Genomic DNA, 22,404 nt, shown 5'->3' on the forward strand with positions numbered 1-22,404 from the left:
TTGTGGTTCTTAATCTGTTATCTTTCTCCATGTGTCTTTAAATGCCATTATGCCTAATTTGAAAACTTGGATAGCTTTAGCAGGGCTGTGGGGATTACAGTGGTGCCACGTGATGTTACCGTCCTTAAGTTACCATCCACATCTGCCTATGATGCTGGCCTTATCTGTCTCATTCCCATCTTTTGGTTCAGACTGACCTGCCTTGGTACAAACCCAGTGTCAAGATACAGCATTCATCAGCCTCTGTCTTTCCTATCGTTTTCCTCCATTTCTTTAGCAGTGGTTACTCAAAGACACTCTCTCTTATTTAAAGTGACTGATGACCTTCTCAAAAACTGCTCTTTATCCACTCATGGTTTAATGTTTTGGAGCACTGATCACATTATCAGTTTCTTTCTGGCCTCCATAAATCTACTTAAATATTGCTTACGTCTATATCCACCACTCCGAGAAACAGCTCGGAGCCTCAGAAAGGTCTTGTTATTCATTATTGTATCAGTAGCACCACCAAGAATGGAGCATTGTAGGTGTTCAGAAAACCTGGGGACCTTTTGAATATATTTCATATCAAAATGCGAAAAAGCACACAGCAGTTCGGATAGTGTTTAGTTTTAGTTACATATATAGCAACTAAACCGGAAAAGCAAAGCCAACACTTTGAAAATACTTAAAATTAGTGTTCGCTGGTCTCAGCCACCGTAGTCAGGCTTCCAGCTCTGGCTTGTTTCTCAGATCATATTGATGACCTACTTAGCGACCGTTTACTATGTAGTTATGCAACTTCGTCTCAACAGATTCCACCAAGCCCTTCACTGTGGATGAGAGGATTTGTATGCATAGACCACACGACCCAGGCTGCACTGAAGTTAGCTGGTCTTTTCAATCCTATAAGAGATTATAGATATAAGATGATTGGATCGATATTTGAAAGATAAATGTTTGGTGATTAAGAGAGGAAAATCATTGAGTCTAAAAGAGTAAACATTGACAATTGACTTTTAGAAACATTATACCATTCTTATTTTTGAAATGATAAGAGAAACCTGGAACTCCTATTTTTATCATCATTACCCGGGATGCATGCTGCTTGTGCTGGCAGAGACTTACTGTTGTGTTGTGATTAGTGGTCAGTCATTACTCCTTTGATTTTTGGACTTTTAGTGCTGTGGATGACAATGGGCTTCACTAACATAGAAGCTGTGGGCGTTTCTCAGTGAGTTTATGAATGTGCAGATTCCACAAAGGAAAAGATTTGAGAAGTCTTGTTTACTCTGTGCCTCTTAAGGCTGAATTTAATAGCTACTTGGTTCGCTTTCAGTAGTGTTGAAAGTGATCATAATTACTTTGATGTTTCTTCTTTGCCCAGGTGCATGCACCATGTCTCAGGAAATAGCAGGTGCTTAGTGGCTATAATAGGAAGAGTCGGTAAACTTCTGAGCAGATTGGAGCTCTGAGAAGGCATATCAAATGATTATTTGGATTGCAGTTGGGACCTGTATTGAATAGAGGGCTGATCATTTTAGACCCAGCTTGGTACCCATGTCTCACCATGCTTTGTTATTCTGTGTCATTTCTATGTTATTTCTTCTCTAACTCACTTTATAAAATCTTGTACTCCATATAATTAATCAATGAAATTACCTTTTCACAATAATTCATAGAACTTGTGAGACTCACATTTAATTGGAATTAATCCTTTGTTTTATATTTTGATACACATGGCTTAAGAATCGATTTAGAAGTGGCTTGGGAAGACCACTGTGGAATGAGACACTCCTTTCACTAACTGTGTTCTCAGTGCCTCTTACATGAGATGAATACATTCTAGCACAGTACAGCCCCTCACAAAGCCTTGCCCAAACATGACACAGAAAAAAACCTCAAACAGGAGTTCTAATTCTTTAGTTTCAATTTTTCTGTTTCAACTAAGAAGCCCTGTTTCTGAATAAATGGACTTGAAAACTCTCCTTATTGATTACCCTTGCTTCTCGTCTTCCATTGATAGGAACATTTGGCAAAATGCTGGCTAAGCACAGGGTGCTGTAGAGATGGCCTGGTGATTCAGAGCACGTACTGATGCTGCAGAGGACCTGAGTTCGTCCCCAGCATCCATACTGGGCAGCTTTCAACTCCCGGAAGGCACCTGCACTTGTGTACACACACCTCCACACTTACACATATGTATCATTAAAAAGAATTAAATTTCAAAACAAAAGAGGGCACAGTGTTGAGGACTGCAGGCTGTTTCTCAGGAGAAACTGGATCAAGGTAGATTTCAGGGATCCACTCACTGGCCTAGTTGCTGAGTCAAGACTGGAAAGTCAGTTTAAATAAATATGATAATGTTAGGTAAAACCTTTAGATATGTTTTCTCTCTCTTTCTACACTTCATATACTTTGTAGTTCAGGGCTTTTCCAAATGTGTCAGAAATGTCAAGTTTGTGTTACTAGGCATCCTGACTCAGGATACCATTCTGGGTTTAGATGTCTGGTTCTGGGAGAGAAAATGAATCAACCTGAAATTAAGTCTCTGTAGATGATGTCCGCCCAAACAGAGCGGTGAATTAGTGGATACAGCATGCTCATTGCCCAGCGTCAGTAATTAACCTTTTCTCAGTACTGCTTCATCTTTCTGACCTAAGCATTTAAAACAACAAAGTATCAGGGGATGCCATTTCTTTTATAATAATTGTGAACATTAATGGTATATTTTTTTAGCCTACCATTCTTAAGTGTTTTGTTCCTATGGAATCTTTCACTGAAAGTTTTTAAGATATACTTTGCTGAATGCAGCGCAAAGCCGTCACATATGAGCTTCCATATGAACCTCACATACAGCATGGATTTGAACAGACTTGTGCAGGGTGTCAGAAGCATAGCAGGATTTTGTTGATGGTTTTACTAGTTGAAGGTCTAGTGTGTAAACAGAGCTCTTTCCTAGTTCTGGACCCTCCACACCTTCCTGAGTAAGTCTTTGCATATGTTACTCCTGCATTTTGCTGATTGGAGGGGGTGAATATTTCCATATTCAAATTAATGATTTATTAGCTTAGATTGCACAAAAATATCATTCTCATTAAAATTTGGAGTAATACCAAGATAGATCACTTTGGAGTCCAGACCAAAGCAACTTCCAGGTCACGGAGGCTGGGACGGATGCTAGGGGCTGGGGGCTACACCCCCAACTTAACACCTACCATCTCACTCAAAGTGAATGCCCTTGAATGGCTAATGACTCAGCCAAGTTGCTGGCCTAGGGTCCTTCACTTGTAGATTTGGAGTCTTCTCCCCAGATGTCCTGTGTGCACTCAGTGCTGTTGTCAGCTTCTGAGTACATTATCACTGCACTAAGGCTCAGGAAGCCAGAAGTAGAAGCAACACTGACCCTAGCTCCGCAAGTTTTTCTGATTCATTGTCTGAATCTGTTTCCAACCTTCATCCTCCCCACACTGCCACATTAGAGGTTCTACAATGACTGGCTTTCTGGGAATAATCTGACTGCCAGAAGATATACTCATGACTCCACTGAACTCTTATCTGGTTCTTCATCTTGTATCGCTTGGCCAGCAGACTGTGTTTGCTCTGGTGTGTTTTCTCCTGCTTACTTCAGATCCTACTGGGTTCCTGCTGCCCCTTGAAATTCAGGATTTGCTGGAGAAAGTCTCAATGCATGCAGTCCACATGCATTGAGAATTTGTTCCACTGTTCCCCCCCAATAGACAAGTTCCAAATCAGTTTTCTCCAGCCGTACCTTCAGTACCGAAGTGAGTCTTATGCTGTGGGAGATATTTACCTCTGCTCAGACCAGTTATTTGTCCATGAAGTTTGCTTACAAATGTAAAAACAAAGTCAAACCCAGGTCCCGTGCAGAAGATGCCAATCTGTTTAAAAGACAGCAGACGTCTTGCTCCATATAGTTTTGAATCATTGTCTTCAGTTGTTTAGATCAAATATTATCTTTCTCAATAATGTACACAGATATGTTTATGCATTTTATGTATGAGTAAACAAATAATTAAATTGTTTCCAAGCATATCACAAAATGCACCTTTTATTCTGTTCCCTCCACTTGAGTCATCTATCTATCTATCTATCTATCTATCTATCTATCTATCTATCTATCTATCTATCTATCTATCTATCTATGGAATCAGGGCCTTGCTGTGGAGCTGGAGCTGGCCTGGAACTCACAGAAATCCTAATCTTCTGTCTTCGTTTCTCAAGTGCTGCGATAAAGAGCCACATGTCTAGCTAGTCAGTTCTAAAATATTTTCACTTTTTTTTTATCACTCCCCAATGATTCCACCTAATAGTGATACTTTTTTAACCCATTTCTAGAATGTTCTTGATGTTGTGTCTGGCCTTCTGCCATTCACTACTCTGACCTGGGGTGTAGGCTCTTCATTGTTTGTTATATTGTGAGACTGTTGCCTTCTTTGGTCTCCCTTTATTCTGTGGAGGGTTGTGCATTGTTTTGCAGAAAAGATCTTTTGCAAACATCACCCCTGGCACTGTGTCTAGCAGGCAGGAGCTACCAGTGAATGAACTACTCAGACAGCAAAGCGATTACAATTGCTTTTGCTTTGTACCTAATACACACGGGGAGAAACAGTGCTCTCAAATACACTTCGTAAATGTAGAGATCTGTTTTTACACGTGGGAAGTCATAGAACTAAGGAATACAGAGCAGAAGGAGTCAGGAAAGCACTGATTTTATCACTGCCCCTGCATTTAAAATTCATTTCTGTTCATTTACAGATTACAGAGGAGGGGTCCACCGTTTCCTGTGTGGTAGAGCGAACAAGGGGAGCTTTGGATTATGTTCACGTTTTCTACAGCATCTCACAGATCCAGTCGGAAGGCATCAATTACCTCGTTGACGATTTTGCCAATGCCAGTGGCACTATCACCTTCCTCCCTTGGCAGAGGTCTGAGGTAAACTCCACGCCTGGGTTTTTCCTGATGCTTCTGGGAAAGTGTTTCACCTCTTTATTTATTCATTGATTAACAGTTCCTTGGTGTTTATGCATTTTAAACTATGTGGGAAATTAGGTGTGTCTATTATTCTTTAAAACAAAAAATAATTTAGCTTCTCTGTGAGAGAAAAATTAATTTTGAATGTTAGTTTCATAAATTCCTTAGTGCTAATACAATAAAATTAATATAGCTTGAGGATATATCATTCCAGATTTGTATTATTACATATTTTATTTACTTACCTATTTTGAAACATATGGCCGAGGTGGGCCTTGGAATTGTTATCCTCCTGCCTTACCTCCTGAGTGCAGATCTTACAGATGTGTATTACCATTGTTATGTGTTTAGATTGTTATCACAAAATACTTTACCTCACGGAGTTTGTAAACAACAGCATTTTGTTGTTCACAGTTTGAAGTCATGGAATGCCCAAGGGCAGGATGCCTGAAAATTCAGGGTGTTGAAAGGCTCCTGTTCTGCTTTTTACCTGTGGTGTGGAATCACTGTGTCATCGGGTAGAAGGAGTAAATGAGCCCCATGACCTCTTTCATAATGGCACTGATCCTGTGCCCATTCATTAAGTCTCCTTTAATACCCAATTCTCTTTTAAAGTCTCCATTCCTAACACCAACACCCTGGGAAAAAGATGTTAACTTGCGAATTTTGGGGTAACACCTTCAGTTTATTAACATAAACATTATTAACGAGTTAATAGTCTCAGGTTTCTTCTTATTTTTATATGCACCTACGTGTGTGTGTGTTTGTGTGTATGTGTGCGTGTATTTTATTGTTACTGAAAATTTCAATCATACATGATTTAATTTAAAAGTTGGCTCTTTTCCCCGAGTAGTAATTACTGCCATGCTTTTGCATTGAACAGGTCCTGAATCTATATGTTCTTGATGAGGACATTCCTGAGCTTAATGAGTATTTTCGGGTGACATTGGTTTCTGCAGTTCCAGGAGATGGAAAACTTGGTTCAACTCCTCTCAGTGGTGCCAGCATAGATCCTGAGAAGGAAACCACAGACATCACCATTAAAGCCAGCGATCACCCTTATGGTAAACCGCGCTCTCTTGCAATGATTGCTGCTTCTCTTGCTGTACTTGGTTTTGTTAAGAACTTCTTACAAGTGAATATGAAGTTTATGAAAGAAAATATAAAATCAACTGTTGTCCTTAAACAATACATTCAGAAACTTTGCAGGGTTTTTTAAAGTGAAGGGAACTTTTATATATTTATCAAAATTTCTATGGTTAGAATATTTATGGTGCTGTGTTAATACTGAAGTAATTGAAAACTGTAAAATATGTCTTAGTGGGTTTCAAAAAGTGGAGTTCTTACTATAGTAGTTTGACTCTTATACTAACAAGTGATGGTTTTAATTGGGACCTATAATGAATGTTGACAGTTTTTTATTAAAATGTATTTTGTGTGTGAACAAAGGGAGGACATCTTTGAGTGTCTGGGTAGGGAATTAGAGAATCTTTTATTATGTTTTTAGTGTTAAGGGAGGGCCTTGGACCTTCCACAAGGCAATGTGCCTAACCCTCTCTGAGGATTAGATGGGGGTAGGGTGTGAGGGTGTGTGGAGGGAATGGGAGGAAGGGAGGGAGTGGGAACTTGGATTGTTATATTTAAAAAATATAATAAATAAAAAAGGAAAAAAATTAAAGAAAGTGTTGCAGATTTTTTAGAGCATCATCAGTATGACTGTATATCAATTCAAGAATCCAGAAACTTGTCAAATATGAGTCAATATTTGGAAATACGTATTTTTAAATTCCCCTAATGTTTCTCTTACTGATTGTTCAGTGAGATTAAACACTTGTCTTTGGTAAAGACAAGGAAAACTAACACTTTAATGTTTGACATTATGAAGGCCTAAAGTCATTCTGACATTTCTTGAAGACAGTCTCAGAGAAAATACCCCGTTCCTCTGACTCTCACAATGTTTCTGTCCCCCCTTCTGCAATGATTCCAAGCCTTTGTGCTATAGATGTTATTAGTTGGGACAATTCTACATTGCTGACCAGTTGAAGCTTCTGTAAAGGTCTCCATCTGTTGCATAGAGAAGTTTCCTTGCTGAGTGCTGAAGACTTTATTTACCTGTGGGTATAAGGACAAACACGTATTAGAACATAGTTAGGGATTATGCTGGTTTACTAAAGTGGGGCTATAGGTTTTGCTACAAGATCCATGACTTCACTAACCCTGGTTACTGGCTGGGTTCACAGAACCAGGCCTGATTTTCTTCTTGCTTAGTGGGTCTTGAGTCCAATCACAGGGCTGTAGGTTATTGCCAGGGTATACATGCTGACTCTTAGGATCACCATGCCACAGTGGGTGTTATGGTCGTAGATGTCCAAGCTGGGTAGGACTGTTGGTTGTTTCCTCATACACCCTTAATAGTCACCATTGGAGAAGCTCCAAAACAATTACGGGTGCAGCTTCTGACAATTCTAGAAGACACAAACTCACATTTTACTCACCAGATGGCTGCCTAAACATGAGGGGAACAAGGATGGCACCAGTAGACATGCTAACGTAGACATGAAAAATCTCATGAGGCCTCAACTCTAAACACAGAACTACACCAACCAATGGGTGCTGAGAATGGGAGAAATAGTCTTCCTTAGGAAAGAGTGCACCCATCGGTTACTGAATACCAAATAGTCAGCTATGAAAGCTTACTGTATTATTAACATTATATTGACTGACAGGTTATATTTATGAATTCAAGAATATCTATTCCTATACATACATACATATATGTACACAGCAATAATTAATGAAAAAAGAGGCTATGAATTTGAAAAACAACAAGGAGGGATAGATGGGAGGGTTTGGAGGGAGGAAGGGGAAAATGTAATTATATTATAAAAATAAAAGAAATCATTAAAAAGTTGTAAGAAAACTATCCCGCATCAAAAGTATGTTATTGACCCTTTAGTAAACATGTGAAGCCCTCAGGTTCTCAGCCTGATTCTAGAAATGACTGCACGAGATTGCTTCAGCTGCATAAGAAGTGCTCCAGAGATGACTAAGAAACCCCTGTCTCTGTCTCTCCCAGGCTTGCTGCAGTTCTCCACAGGGCCACCTCCTCAGCCTGAAGATGCAATGAGTCTGCCTGCCAGCAGCGTGCCACACCTCATCGTGCAGGAAGAGGACGGAGAGATCTGTTTACTTGTCGTCCGTGCACAAGGACTGCTTGGCAGGGTCACTGTGGAGTTTAGAACAATGTCCTTGACAGCATTTAGTCCAGAGGACTTCCAGGTATATCACTAAGACTTGGAATTTTCATTTGTATTATGAGCATGTCTGTTTTGCCTGCACGTGTATCTGTGCACCATGTTTCTGTCATCCCCGTCAAGGCTAGAAGAGAGCCTTGGATCCCCTGAAACCAGAGTTACAAATAGTTGACTTCTATATTCGTAATGGTGGAAACTCATGTTTCCTACTCTTAATTTCTTTGTCTGTGAAATCGTGATGTCTTCACTGAGCAGGGCCACTGTGCAGATGGATGGCAGCACTGTTTGTGTTGCTCACTGCGCATGGCACATGCACAGTGACACTCACTCAGCACTACCTGCTCAGAAGTACTTTGTAAGAAAATGGTTAGAATTCCTTCTCGAGAAAGATATTACATACTTCAATATTTATTGATTTGCAGGTAACTTTTCAGTATGAGTTCTTGCTCCTCACCTTCCTCAAGAGTTGACTTTGTATCTGCTTTTCCTCCTGAGCCATGGAAGTCCTGGCTAGCTGAACTCCATTCCTTTCACTTCTAATCCAGTTGGCTATGGATTCAGAGAATTCTTCTTCCACTAACTCTTCTTAGGAAATGATTATTTTTTTCCTTTAGCACGTATTGTATCTTTAATGAGGCTGTGTATAGCTCATTCCACAAGGCATGTCTTCTTGGTTTAAAGTGTTCTCTGCATTTCTTAAAGCAACACTTCAGGACTCATATTAATAATCTTTAATTTCTGAGTAGCTGAAATAACCACAGCTTCCAATTTTTTTATCATTTTCTATAATAAATCAAACAAAACAGAAAGCCTATGCAGTCCTTTGTGACAGATAGGAAGTGTGTGTCCTGAGAGAGAGCTCTCAGTATTTCCAGAGGGCACTGAAGTTCTGGTTCGGACAACACCACTTTTAACTACTTATTTTTACTTAGCTCTGATAACTTGATAAGGTTTGCCTTCATTAATTCTTGTGATGCATCATCTATCTCTGGTCTTTAGTATCATAGATTAATTTAAAATATATGTACGAGGAAAGGTCCCAGGAGGGATCACATATGGGAGAAGAAACAATGGAATTTCAAATATCGTTGTTCTTAACTTTATTCTAATACCCAAGTGACAAGTGAGCCTGCCTCCTAAGTCTTTCATCCAACTGTTTGCAGTTCTGTGTTTTCACTGTTTTACTCATTTGTTCAAGAATTTCATAAACAAGTGTAATGTGTTTGGCCAAATAGACGCCTGCTCTCTCCTTGCAAACCCAAATCACCTCCATATTTTTCTCTCCCAACTTTATATAACTTTTTTAATCCGTTGAAGCCATTAGTGCTGCAAGCATGTGTAGAGGTGTAGGGACCTCCTCTGAAACTCGGACAATTTATCAGGGCCATAGCCAAGGGAAAGTGGTTTTCCCTCTCCCGCCACTCTCAGTGGCCAATAAGGAACACGGCTAGTTATTTATGGGATTGTATCTTTAGATAAAGTCTAGGCTGTGATCTGTGAGGGTGGCTGTGAAATAGGTCGGAATCAGAGCTTTCTGCTGATTTCAGAAGTTTAGGAGGAACAGTGTAGATGAAGCAGGGGCTAACTGGTAATATGGTAGATTTGAGAAGGGCCCAAGTGTTTGGAAGGGCCCACCTGTCAAAGGGACTTCAGGAAGGCCATTTTCCCTGTGACACGGAGGGCCAGGTGTGGTGAAAGAAGACATGGTCCACTTAGACAAGCTCACTCAAATCCTTAGAGCTCATACCACAATTTTATCATTTTAAGATTTTTTAAGAAGATGAAGGAATGCAGAGGTGTTATGCATTGGGTAAAGACGAGACTGAATTGTGGAGAATGGGGTGAGAGAAAGACAAGGAAGAGGCCCGTTAGTGGAGCCAAGACAGGGCAAGAAAGACAAGGAAGAGGCCCGTTAGTGGAGCCAAGACAGGGCAAGAAAGACAAGGAAGAGGCCCGTTAGTGCAGCCAAGACAGGAAGAGAAAGACAAGGAAGAGGCCTGTTAGTGGAGCCAAGACAGGAAGAAGAAGACAAGGAAGAGGCCCGTTAGTGCAGCCAAGATAGGAAGAGAAAGACAAGGAAGAGGCCCATTAGTGCAGCCAAGATAGGAAGAGAAAGATAAGGAAGAGGCCCCTTAGTGCAGCCAAGACAGGGCAAGAAAGACAAGGAAGAGACCTGTTAGTGCAGCCAGGACAGGGAGAGAAAGACAAGGAAGAGGCCTGTTAGTGGAGCCAAGACACGGAGTATTTGAACGTGGCTAGTGCCACTATCCCTGTAAAGAAGCAAATGGGCTAAAGCCATGCTTCAGAGATAAAAATGGCAGGAGCTGAGGACCAGTGTCTCTCACAAAGCAAAGAAGATTGTCAAGAATGTTTCTTGACAAGAGTGACTGACTGCCCCAGGATTTAGTGCTATGCAGAGGATTGGATAAAGCATAGTTTAGAACAAATTAAATGTGAGCCTTTGACAGAAATTATACAACACGCTTAGTTGTTAAGTCTGAATATCAGAGGCAAGACCCTGGCAGCTGTGCTCATCTGTATAGTATTAAAAGCCTGGGCTGTGCTTATCTTGTCTAGATGGACTGTCTGGAGAGTTTGATAACAACAGCTGTTACAAGTCCATTTGGAAAATGCTCAACACTGACAGGGAGCAGTTTGGAAATTAGAAAGGAAAAGAGAGTGTGACGTTAGGCAACAGCACAGAAGAGCAAGGTCAGAAGTGTTCAGGGTGTAAGACACGGCGTGGCTCCAGGCAGTTTCCGAAGACAGTCCGATGTCTGTCAGTCCGGTGTCAGTCTGTCCGATGTCAGTCTGTCATTATACTGTGAACTCCTCCACCCAATGCCAAAGTGGAGCCATTAGCTCCATCTGCGCTCTAACTTCACTTACTCCATTTGGATGCTTTTCATTGTGTGTAACACTCTTTCATTTCTGTAAATTTTAATTAAAATTTTGATATGTATTGGTGTTTTGCTTGCATGTATGTCTGTTCACCATGTGCATGCCTGGTGCCCACAGAGGTCAGAAGAAGGCATTGGATCCCCTTGAGCTGAGTTAAGTGGTTGTGAGCTGTCACGTGGGTGCTGGTTCCTTTGGAAGACCTGCTAGTGCTCCTAACTGTTGAGTCCAAACACTCCTTTTAGAACATTTTCCAAGGAGTCTTACTGGTCTTGGCTGGTTTAGAATCTCAGTCATGTAGAGTTAGTGCCATGCATGTTCTCCATGTTGAATAAGCGAGTGAGTGTGTGAATCGGCGCCACAGCCTCTCGCTGAGAGCTCAGATTACGAACAGCTGTAGAAGATGAAGAGCAAGCGCTCACACAAACTGACACAACAATTTAACTGGCTTCCAAATTTACGGCCGTAAACTCAAGAAGAACGTGTTTTTGTCAAGTAATTGAAGAGTTTTCTTATGTCAAACTGACGCAGTTCTGTAAGAATTTGAGGGGTTAGCTGGATTTCTCATTTTCTTTCACTATTTCTTTATGAATAAAAAGTGAATAAGACAGAAACTCATCTACTTATTTAGTTAGAAAATAAGTATTCCTTAGAGCTTGAAAATTATCTTCTTGGTGGAGCATTTAATTATAATGTGCACAGTCTTGGGGTCAGTCTCCAGTGTCACAAATAATAATCAACCACATGTGTTTAGGGTTTGTATTATGAATTTTCATATCAGTTATATGAGTTTCAGTTTTTCCATCTCAAAATTTATGACAACTTGATATATAGTAAATATTTTGCTTTTTCACTTTTACACAAAGAATAATTGTAACATGATGTATCAATTTTATTTGTGTTTCAGAGTGCAGCTGGCACAATAGAATTTCAATCAGGAGAAAGATATAAATATATTTTCGTCAATATCACTGATAATTCCCTCCCTGAACTGGAAAAATCTTTTAAAGTTGAGTTGTTAAACTTGGACGGAGGAGGTAAGACCGGTATTTGCTTGTCTGCTGATCATGATGCGACCAGACAATTCAGCTCAAAAGTTCCTTTGCGTCACTCACAGTACGGGTTCACTCAGTGCAAACCACCAGGCTAGTGACCGTCTGTTTGAATTTTCTTAATGGGCACACTAGGGCCATCTCCAGATAGAATGTAGGCGTCTATAAGCACAGTCCAGAAGATGATTATAGGGAAAACAGACCTGTCTTACTCTTCATTCTAATGAACACAAAACCAGAGGTCTCAGCAGTTTAAACTCAATGCACTGGCAACATTTTCTGTTGTAAAATGAAGCTGTTTATGGTAGTTATTCCACTTAGGTGAGCTATGTTTATGTTTCTTTTAAAAATATAAAGAAGATAAACACATTAGTGTTTATCAGGTGCTGCTTAAGGCCGTGATGGAAGGCACATAGTATGTATTGCACTACCTTTGGTACATGTAAGAAAGGTAGTATTTTTTGTGGGCATTTTCTTCTACTACCAAGCCTGGCTTTATCTCATCATTATTAACATCTGTATCATTTAATGAAGAAAATCATAGTATAGGAAGCTTTTGAGCTGAAAGTCTAGGTAGGACAAATACAACAGAATTGTCTTTTTGTATGAATAAGATTGGGGGGGGGGTAAGTAAGCAAATTTACCCTTTCTTGTGTTCCTTAACCTAAATGAAGAAAAAGGGCACCAAGCCAGTGCTTGGGAACAGAGAACATACTCAATAAACAGTGCCACATATTGGTGAATGTCTAAAACGGGAAAATACAATGGAAAGGTTCATGTAAAAGTACCTCTTTTGTCTAGAGACAAATTCACATTGCCACATCAGCTTTTTAAGCCAGCAGTTTCATTAATGAAAAGATTAACATGCACTATTTAAAGTCGCTGACTGTATCACTTAAGAATACTTAGGCAATAGAAAGAAAATGTCAGTGATTGTTAGTAGTATTAGTAATAGCGAATCATCAAGGCCCTTAATCTGAGCAGTTTGGAGACACAGACAGATGGATTGCTGTAAGTTTGAGTTTCAGGCCCCAAGGCATATGGAGACTGTCTCAAAAAATATCATCAAAATTTTGCAGTTCTGGGATCAATCCCAAGACCCTGTGCATACCAGGGAAGTGATTGACCACTGAACTGCAACCCATTCCGTCATCATCAAACGTAACTGGGATATTTACCACTACAGTGATACTTGAGAGTTTATGTAGAAACACTCCTCAGATATTTAGAATATGCAGTTATACGCTAACTTGTGATAGATCCTCATTTGTAGTGTTCTAGGAAGAAGCAGTGAGAGATAAATTTTCAGTAGTGAGTTGAGGATAGGAGGAAAAGTGGTCTAGACGTCAACTTTCCTCTGTATTCATTGTTAGGAACTGTGCAGTAAGTGGAACAATTTGCAGAGCTAAATACCTTGTGGGTCAAGAGAGCACTCTGTGTGCCATACCGTTTGGTTCCTAAAGTTGATTGGGGATGCTAACCATGACCTTAAGAGATGTTTGATTCTAATCAACGTATATGTGGCATGGAACTTTGCATTTCTTTCTTATAACTTCTAGACATTGTAGGAGCAGTTATGAACTGTATAGTTGCTGGCAATCCATTCTGTCTCTGAGATGATTTTAGGCAATGGGTGTGTTATAAATTCTCAGGCCTGGCATATTCCAGTCTCTTTTGAGGGAAGGACAAAAACCAAGACAGACCTTAACCTGGGCCTGTCAATCAAGAATATTGGTAAATGTGGCTTGCTTTTCTTACTCTGCTTGTTCATCATTGCCCTTCCTTTCTTTGTAAATATTTTGAAAAAAATCATGACTGGAGTATAAGATATATTAGACATGAATGTGTAACTACTTTGTACTTATTACACCTCTCCTACATTCCCCGGCATTATATATTTTAGGGTATTGTTTTAAATATGTTTTTTAAACTTTGCGAGATCTCTGTAAAACCCAGCACCTTTTGCAGGTGAGAAAGTTGAGACACCGAGGAAGTGAAGTGTTTTGTTGACTGTTTCCTACTAGTATCCCTATACCAGCATTAAAAGAGAAACTTTCAACTGATGATCTAGGACTCTTCCCACAAATTCAGTGTCTAATGGGCAATTAAGTTTGAGGATGGTAAATGTGGGGTTTGGATGTGTGGTGGGGAAATGTTTGATGCATCTCCCTAGTTTAAATTGGTTGTGATTGACAAAGTGACCTTCGCTGGCTTGTAAGTCTAAATATATGATTATATACACAAACATTATCAAAAATTTAAAAACGTTATGGATTAAAATTGCAGTGAAGGGTAAAAATTTCCAAATAAAATTATTTAGGTTATTGAACATGAAAATATTAGTTAATAATTAATTATTTGAAGCGTTTCCCAAAATTAGAAAGATTTAGTAATTTTATTCATGTTACATATCATCATTCAAAATGACCTTCTGTCTGCGGAAGAATGTACATGCTTGCCGGCTATTACTGCATTTTCTTCTTTATTTGATACATTTTAAGTGCTCTTAATTTTCTCCTTGTGTTGCTGTGTGTTGTGTGGGCTGTCTCTGTGTGTCTCTCGTGAAGTGTCTGAACTCTTTAGGATGGATGGCAGTGGTAGTGGAGAAGGGGACATGGATTTCTTCTTTTCGCCTATTCACACGCATGGTAAGCAGCTGTCCCAGAGTCCCTTACTAGTGTTTTTATTTTAGCTTCTCATTTCAAAGACAGCAATACTAACCACGCACTGCCATCTTTGGAAACTAGATAATCCTTTGTGTGTTTTAACTCATTAACCGGCACAGCAGCTTTATGAAGATTTTTCTCTCAGTGATAGAGACAAAAACTCCTTCTTGTCTGCTTCTGATGGTCAGGCACCCCTCAACAGGTGGGCCCGACAGGATTTGCTGATTCTGAACGAAGGGAAACTCTGCTTGTATGCCATTATAAACGAATTATTGTTGAGAACACTTTACATGGCTTTGAATGCCTGTAAAGTGATCGATGGAACGTTTGCATTTTCAAGTTAAATCCATCCCACTTATTTTCTGTGTAGTAAGGAATGTGAGTCTTCATATGTATCATTTGATCAAAACAGATGAGGAAAATCAGAAATGAAGGGAAAATCAGCTCCTAATTAATTGCCACTAAACAGAGGTTTCTCTTGAATTCATATACAATTTACATACCCAGATTCATATACAAATGGTCCTCAGCTTTTTATCCTAGTTCTTTTCTCATATGTGCAGAGAACGTTTAGCATAGCTGCCTTGTTAAGATCACACTTCTATCTTTCAGATACCCCCTTTCCTAATGTCAGGCTTTGCATGTTAGCCCCAGAGGGCATGCTACTCCTGCTAACACCCATCAATGTGTCATGATGTATCTGTGACTGTTGCTTTTAGGATTGTACATTTTTTGCCTTCAGGCATTAATAATAATAGTAATAATAATAATAATAATAATAACCATAAACATGCTAATTAGGAGCACATTGAATGCATCTTTAGGCTTTAGAATCTTTGCCAATATAAGCATGGATTACTTGGGATCTAAGGAAACTCATCTATAATAATACGAGGAGGCTTAGCGTTAATGCACATTAGAAACTAAGGACACTGCATTTACATGCGTTAAAGCCCCAGGGAGGCTGCTGTGCCAGGGAGGGAAGAGTCGCTTTGGCTCCTGTTCTTCAGAGGTCAGCATGGTCGTGGGAGACCCTCCTCACAGGGCTTTGTATGGGAGAATATGCTTTCAAAGAGAAAAGAAAAAGGAAAACAAATTTTCCCTGTTCATCTCCAAGTGCTTAAAGCAGCCGTTGCTGCCAGAGCAGAGAGGGTCGTAAAAGCACAAGGATGTGTGGCGACCATCTGTGTCCACCTTTCTTTGTAAAACCAATTAGCATGTGCTTCATGAATGGAAAGCCTTTCATTTTTTTTCAAATAGTTGTTCATTGGCTTTTATGGTGGTTTGTAAAATACTGATTAACATTTTTTTTTTTTTTTTCTGTTTGTGGGATTTGTTCATGCAGCTAGTCTAGGAGTGGCTTCCCAGATTCTGGTGACAATCGCTGCTTCTGACCATGCTCATGGGGTGTTTGAATTCAGCCCTGAGTCACTCTTTGTCAGTGGAACTGAACCAGAGGATGGGTACAGTACTGTAGTATTAAACGTGAGTACTTCCTGAGACACTCCTAATCTTAAAATGATGTAATATACTAGTAAGATTTCTTCCCCCCCCCCCTTTTAATGTGTAAGTGGTTAAGGGTGAGCCTACAGGTAGCAAGAGTGCAGATAGAGAATCAGTGATTTAGCATTACTGTGTGGTTGCGTTTCCATGTAAATTCATTTTGTGGTTTTGAGTGTTCCTTACCTTTTAGAGAATATAATGTATCACCCTTGGATTGATGGAGGAAACTTGGAAATAAAGCAGACAGGCATCTTAGGAAGGAAGCAGAATTGTTCCTTAATCAGAACAACAGAAGGGACTTGGGGAAGTGGAAGTGAGACCATGAGCATGTGGCATAGAACTCTTGGGGTTTTATAGGAAGGGAACGGGGACCTTGGGGATGGAAGAGTCCATCTTCAAGTCTGTTCCTCTGCAGTGTGGAGCAGTAGACAATGCTGTGTTTGGTATGCGCAGAGCTTCTCGGTCCACTTGAGGCGTTAGAATCATTACCCTTCATGGTGGACATATGCTATAATTCTGTCTCTCAGGTTTCTGCATTAGTTCAGATAGACTGTGGCAGCAAACGTTTCAAAATTTCAGTGTCTTAGCACAATAACCACATTGCTTGTGGGGCCTATCGAGATAGATGACCTAGCAGGCAAAGGCACTGACCATCAGGTCTGACAACCTGAGTTGAAACTTTGAACATCCACGAGGTGGGAAACAACCGACTCCTGAAAGACACCCCCTGTCCTCTGCACTCTCACTGAGGCACCCCTAAACCAGCACACAGTCAAATAAACGGGGAAGCTACTTTGAAGAGAATTTTTGTTTCTTCCTGGTGTACATCCAACCAGGGTGACCAAAGGACTCTGATTCATCAGTCACTTTAGAAGTCAAAGATAACTTATCTCCATCAAAGCATGGTTGGGCTTGTGAGTGTCGAGAAGGAAGTGACATGTTATGTCTGTAAGTGAACTACATCGCCAAGTGGTTCCATGCCACCTCATATAGAAGAAAAGGGAATCCCAAAGATCTGTGAATAGTAAAATTACCACTAATATTTGGTTTTGTGCCTGTTCTTCTGTGTTGTAGCAGGCATTGAGAAGGATTACATTGCTAACTGACTCAACAGAGCTCAGGGCTCACTCAGCTTCCTCACTTCTCCTGGAACAATGAAGAAAGGTGTGCAAACACATCCTTCTTCATTAATTAATGAAATTAATTGAACAACTTCAGAAAGAACTTAGGACCAAAAATAAGAAAAAGTAGCATACCTCAATAAAATTATTGCCTCATTTTATTTTGAGTCGAAAGTAATATTTTAAATACAATTAAAATTATTATTAGGACTAATACGTTAGACTTTCTTTAGAACAATTTTAAGCTTTTCATTCTTAAAATATTGAAGCATTTCTTCTCAATAACTTTTCTGAAAATGTTACTGATGTATTCTTTACAGGAGAGGCTGCTCCACCTTTTTCAGTAAGTGTAAAGAGTATCTCGTGTGTGCACACAAATAGAACACATTGTCAGCAACATTTGATTCATTGTTTATATGTGTTATAAATTCACAGAAGGCAACAGCTGTGATGTACTTGGGAGTTGAACATTTTATGTAGTGTGTGGTTTCTGCCCTCCCCCCCTCCCCCGGTTTTTCAAGACAGGGTTTCTCTGTAACTTTGGAGCCTGGCCTGGAACTAGCTCTTGTAGACCAGGCTGGCCTCGAACTCACAGAGATCTACCTGCCTCTGCCTCCCAAGTGCTGGGATTAAAGGCATGCGCTACCACCGCCTGGCATCATAATCTCTTTTTATACACCCTCCATATGTAAGGTTCCTTGAGTATAAGGATCGGTGTACACATCTTAAGTCTCGAGAACTGGAAATGAAATGAAAACTTAAAATTCTTTGTGGCACTATTGTGAATTTAAATACAATTGTTAAGTCAGTCTTCCAGCTTCTCTTTTAATGCTTAAATATTTCCTAGGTCACACGGACTCAGGGAGCCCTGTCGCATGTGACTTTGCATTGGAGCGTAGACTCTGACCTGCATGGGGATCTCGCTGTCACCTCTGGCAACATCACATTTGAGATTGGGCAGAGGACTGCGTGCATCACTGTGGAGATATTGCCAGATGAAGAGCCAGAGCTAGACAAGGCACTCACCGTGTCAATCCGCAGCGTCTCCAGTGGCTCGCTGGGAGTCCTTACTAATGCCACATTGACAATTTTGGCTAGTGATGATCCTTATGGGGTCTTCATTTTTTCTAACAAAACTAGACCTATTAGTGTTGAAGAAGCAACCCACAATGTCACATTATCAATAATAAGGTTGAAAGGCCTCATGGGAGAAGTTGTAATCTCATATGCAACTATAGATGATATGGAAAAACTACCTTTTTTCCCACCTAACTTAGCTAGAGCAAGTCAAGGAGCAGACTATATATCAGCTTCTGGATTGGTTCTTTTCAGAGCTAATCAGACTGAGGCAACAATTACTGTTTCAATCCTGGATGATGACGAACCAGAGCAGGCAGAATCTGTGTTCGTTGAACTAGTCAATTCTACTTTAGTACAGAGAGTACAGAATCGCCCAAGTAAGTATCTGTTAGTGTGTTATTCTTAGAGGTAAGACTACGTAAATGAGAAACTTAAATTTTATATAACAGAAAATTCTACAAGAAAGGAAAGATCAAAGGTAAGTAATGCTACCTTTAAACAACTCTATTTATGTTATGTGTTTGTGTGTGCGTGCATGTGTACCATATGTGTTCAGAGGAGGGCAGCACATCCCCTGGAACCTGAGTCACAGGTGGTTGTGAGCTGCCCAATGGGGTGCTTAGAACCAAACAAAGTCAAGTCTCATACCAGAGCAGCACAGGTGCTCTTAGCCACTGAGCTTTCTCTTCAGCTCCAAGTGCTATCTTTGAAAGTCTCACTAGTGAAAGGTTTTCTTTAAGACAACTGGAAAAAAGTAGTTATGTTCCCAGAGTTCGTTTTGAAACTTCTGTGCAATGGATATATAACTGACCTAGTATTGTTTTGTTGCTTCAAACTCTTCTGCAATGAATCCGAAGAGCCCATATGTAGTAGTTCTTGTGGCCACACTGTGAGCTCCTTTCACATTGGTCCACTTCTGCCAGACTCCCTCATCAGCAAATGTGTGTAAGGTGAGGAGAAAGGGCTGTACAACTGTAAGAACTGAGAATTTGTGTAGCTCCACGGGGTAGGATTTAAGATCAAGATCTGCATGTTATAATGTACTACCATATGAACTAAGAACTCCCAACAGTCAGCATGCTCACCTTGCCTGGGTCAGTGTCACATAAGGTGGACAGCAGTCTTCCTAACCATAGGTGAACACTGCAGGAGGAAATGTACAGATTTCAGGCTCAAACTTTGTCACAAAATGTCTCTGCTGTTCTTTTAGGATAGATGTAGGATCAGTTATAATTGCAAAGAAGTTGAAATAGAACTAAATAATTAGTCTTATTAAGTAAGAATTATAAAGCACATAATGTTTTTTGAGCAATTTTTAGTTTATTGAGATTGTAAAAAAATCAAAAGGGATGGCTGCATGTACCACTGGCATGGAGCTATGTTGAGATCAGACAACTTTGTTCCAATGTACAATAATAAATTGTTGGTCATAATCTTTGAAAGCTCCATTTCCTTATATAATTAGGAACTAATAGGAGTGTAGATAATTTATTTATAATACATATGGGGAGTACATGTGGTGATATACGTAAAGACTGACACAGTGTCTACTTAAGTGATCATGTTAGAGTGGCCACTGAGAGCCCTGTGCTGTTGGGATGGGGGAAGTAGTCAGCACACCTTTTTATGGAGTAATACAGTCCAGCTATTATGTAGGCAAAAGAGTAGACAAGTGCAAAATTGAGAGGGGGAGGGAGAGACAAGTTCCAATTTTAATAAACAAAAAGTAGTATGAGGTCTGGCAAGTTTTCACTGAATGTAGTCATTATGTTTATAAATGTGAGCAGTCTAAGAGTATTCGAAGTAGGGTGCCCACTTGTGGAAAACTGCAGGCATTACACATGGCCTACCGAGATTTTACCTCTGGAGGAGGAAATGAATATAGTATGTTTCTTGGTTATGTCTGACAGGCAGTAATATAAGATCTTAAGTAATTTCATTAGCTCCTTTACGGCATTAATTCATTATCTGTAGAAATGTGTGCATGTGTCTGTGTATACGCATGTATATATGCAATCCAAATATATCAATTATTTATACAAATGTATAAAATATTATGCTGGCTAGCTTTCTGTCAATTTGACACAAGCCATAGTCATCTGAGAGGAGAGAACCTCAATTGAGAAAACGCCTCTGGAAGATCCAGCTGTAGGGCATTTTCTTAATTAGTGATTGATGGGGAGGGCCCAGCCTATTGTGGCTGATGCTAGCCCTGAGTTCTATAAGAAATCACACTGAGCAAGCCTCGAGAAGCAGGCCTAGAAGCGGAATCCCTCCATGGCTTCGCATCAGCTCCTACCTCCAGGTTCCCATCTGGCTTAGTTCCTGCTTTAGCTTCCCTTACTGGACTGTGACTCAAGGCTTCAAGAATTACACTTAGATCATCAGTGTCAAATGCTCATTAAAATATTCGTACAGTCTAACTGTTCCTTTGATAATGCTTTTAATTCTTAGAGTGTGTGTGAAAAGAGAGCAGAAAGTCGCTGTCAGCGTTGATTTGTATTTCTAGTGCCCAGACTAAGGCTTACAGGTATACATATGTAGACTTTTAAAACCGTAAATAGGGGCGAGAAGAATTCTGTCGAATTCCTCATGGCTGTCAGTTCTTCAGATTTGCGGTATTGCCTCTTATGTCTTTCAGTTCAGCACTCCCCACGCCTTGGGCCCAAGGTAGAAACTGTGGCCCATCTCATTATTGTTGCCAATGATGACGCATTTGGAACGGTGCAGCTGTCAGCACCAATTGTTCGTGTAACAGAAAATCACGTTGGACCCATTATCAATGTGACTCGACTGGGGGGTGCGTTTGCAGATGTCTCTGTTAAGTTTAAAGCTGTACCCATCACTGCCGTTGCGGGTAAGAGAAGATGGGGGAGGGGCACTGGTGTGTCTCAGAGTGACCTGTGTCTGTGAGCAACAGTATCTCCAAGATGGGATGGGATGACCTGTGGTGTTCGCACACGCATTTAATCCCAGCACTCGGGAGGCCCAGCACTTTGTGAGATCAAGGTCAACCTGATCTATAGTTTGAATTCCAGGAGGGGCTTCAAAGCTACAGAGAAACTCAGAAAACCAAAGGCAGTGGGGATGGGGGTGGGGAGACAGACAAAAAGTAGCTAAAGATGGCCTTGAACTTCTGATTCTCATCTACAATGTTCACATAATACGTATGCACCAAACTGGGTATATGCACTGCTGGAAATCAAATCCTTGTGCTTCTGCTTAGGCAAGCAATCTCCGGCTGAGCTACATCCTCAGCTCCCAATACTTATGCTTTTTTAGACACAAAAGATAAATAATTTTCATATCTGTGACACTGAATGTTTGAATTTGTGAGAACTGATTGTAAAAGTATGTATAGGTTGAGATGCTCTGGTGATCAAGAGATGGGTCAGCTGAGGAGGACTCAGACCTCGTGACTTCATGTTTCCGAAAGGCAGCCACGTGCAGATAATTGCCGAGACACACAGGAAGAAGTGGGAAAATGGCTTTCGGGCTTTTCGGTTGACGGGTCTCTGGAGCCATTGTCTTATGTGTTCATTTATTTTTGAGGAGCATGGATCAGACAGTGTTTAGAGTTGGTGATTTTATATATATAGAGAAAAATGATTTCATGGCTGGATAGAAGTCAGGCCACTGCCTTTCTATAATGCCATCCTAGCTTGTACAGGGTGATTTTCCCTAGAACACCTGCTAGAACCTCTCTAGCACCCTCTCACAGTAGCAACAGTGTGAATGTGTGTGTGTGTGTGCACGTGGACATGCCCGCAGACTTTGTGGTGAGCATCCCTTTGGTATGTGTGGCTGCCTCTAGCGACAGGGAGCAGCGACAAGTGCTGGGTTATGAGTGAGAAGT

The 22,404-nt window shown here is 40.4% G+C and overlaps 1 protein-coding gene across 1 annotated transcript in view; it reads left to right on the forward strand.

Annotated features, from left to right (window-relative positions):
• The window catches only part of Adgrv1 (adhesion G protein-coupled receptor V1), a 536,429-nt gene that overhangs the window by 74,236 nt on the left and 439,789 nt on the right, over positions 1-22,404 (forward strand). The window contains exons 22-29 of the mRNA XM_038323536.1: positions 4,759-4,935; positions 5,858-6,038; positions 8,051-8,253; positions 12,034-12,163; positions 14,746-14,826; positions 16,190-16,329; positions 18,316-18,925; positions 21,190-21,405. Coding sequence (XP_038179464.1) covers positions 4,759-4,935; positions 5,858-6,038; positions 8,051-8,253; positions 12,034-12,163; positions 14,746-14,826; positions 16,190-16,329; positions 18,316-18,925; positions 21,190-21,405 — 1,738 coding nt within the window. The remainder of the gene's footprint in view (positions 1-4,758; positions 4,936-5,857; positions 6,039-8,050; positions 8,254-12,033; positions 12,164-14,745; positions 14,827-16,189; positions 16,330-18,315; positions 18,926-21,189; positions 21,406-22,404) is intronic.

The sequence above is a fragment of the Arvicola amphibius genome, chromosome 3, assembly GCF_903992535.2.
Source record: "Arvicola amphibius chromosome 3, mArvAmp1.2, whole genome shotgun sequence".
Taxonomy (NCBI): Eukaryota; Metazoa; Chordata; class Mammalia; order Rodentia; family Cricetidae; genus Arvicola; species Arvicola amphibius.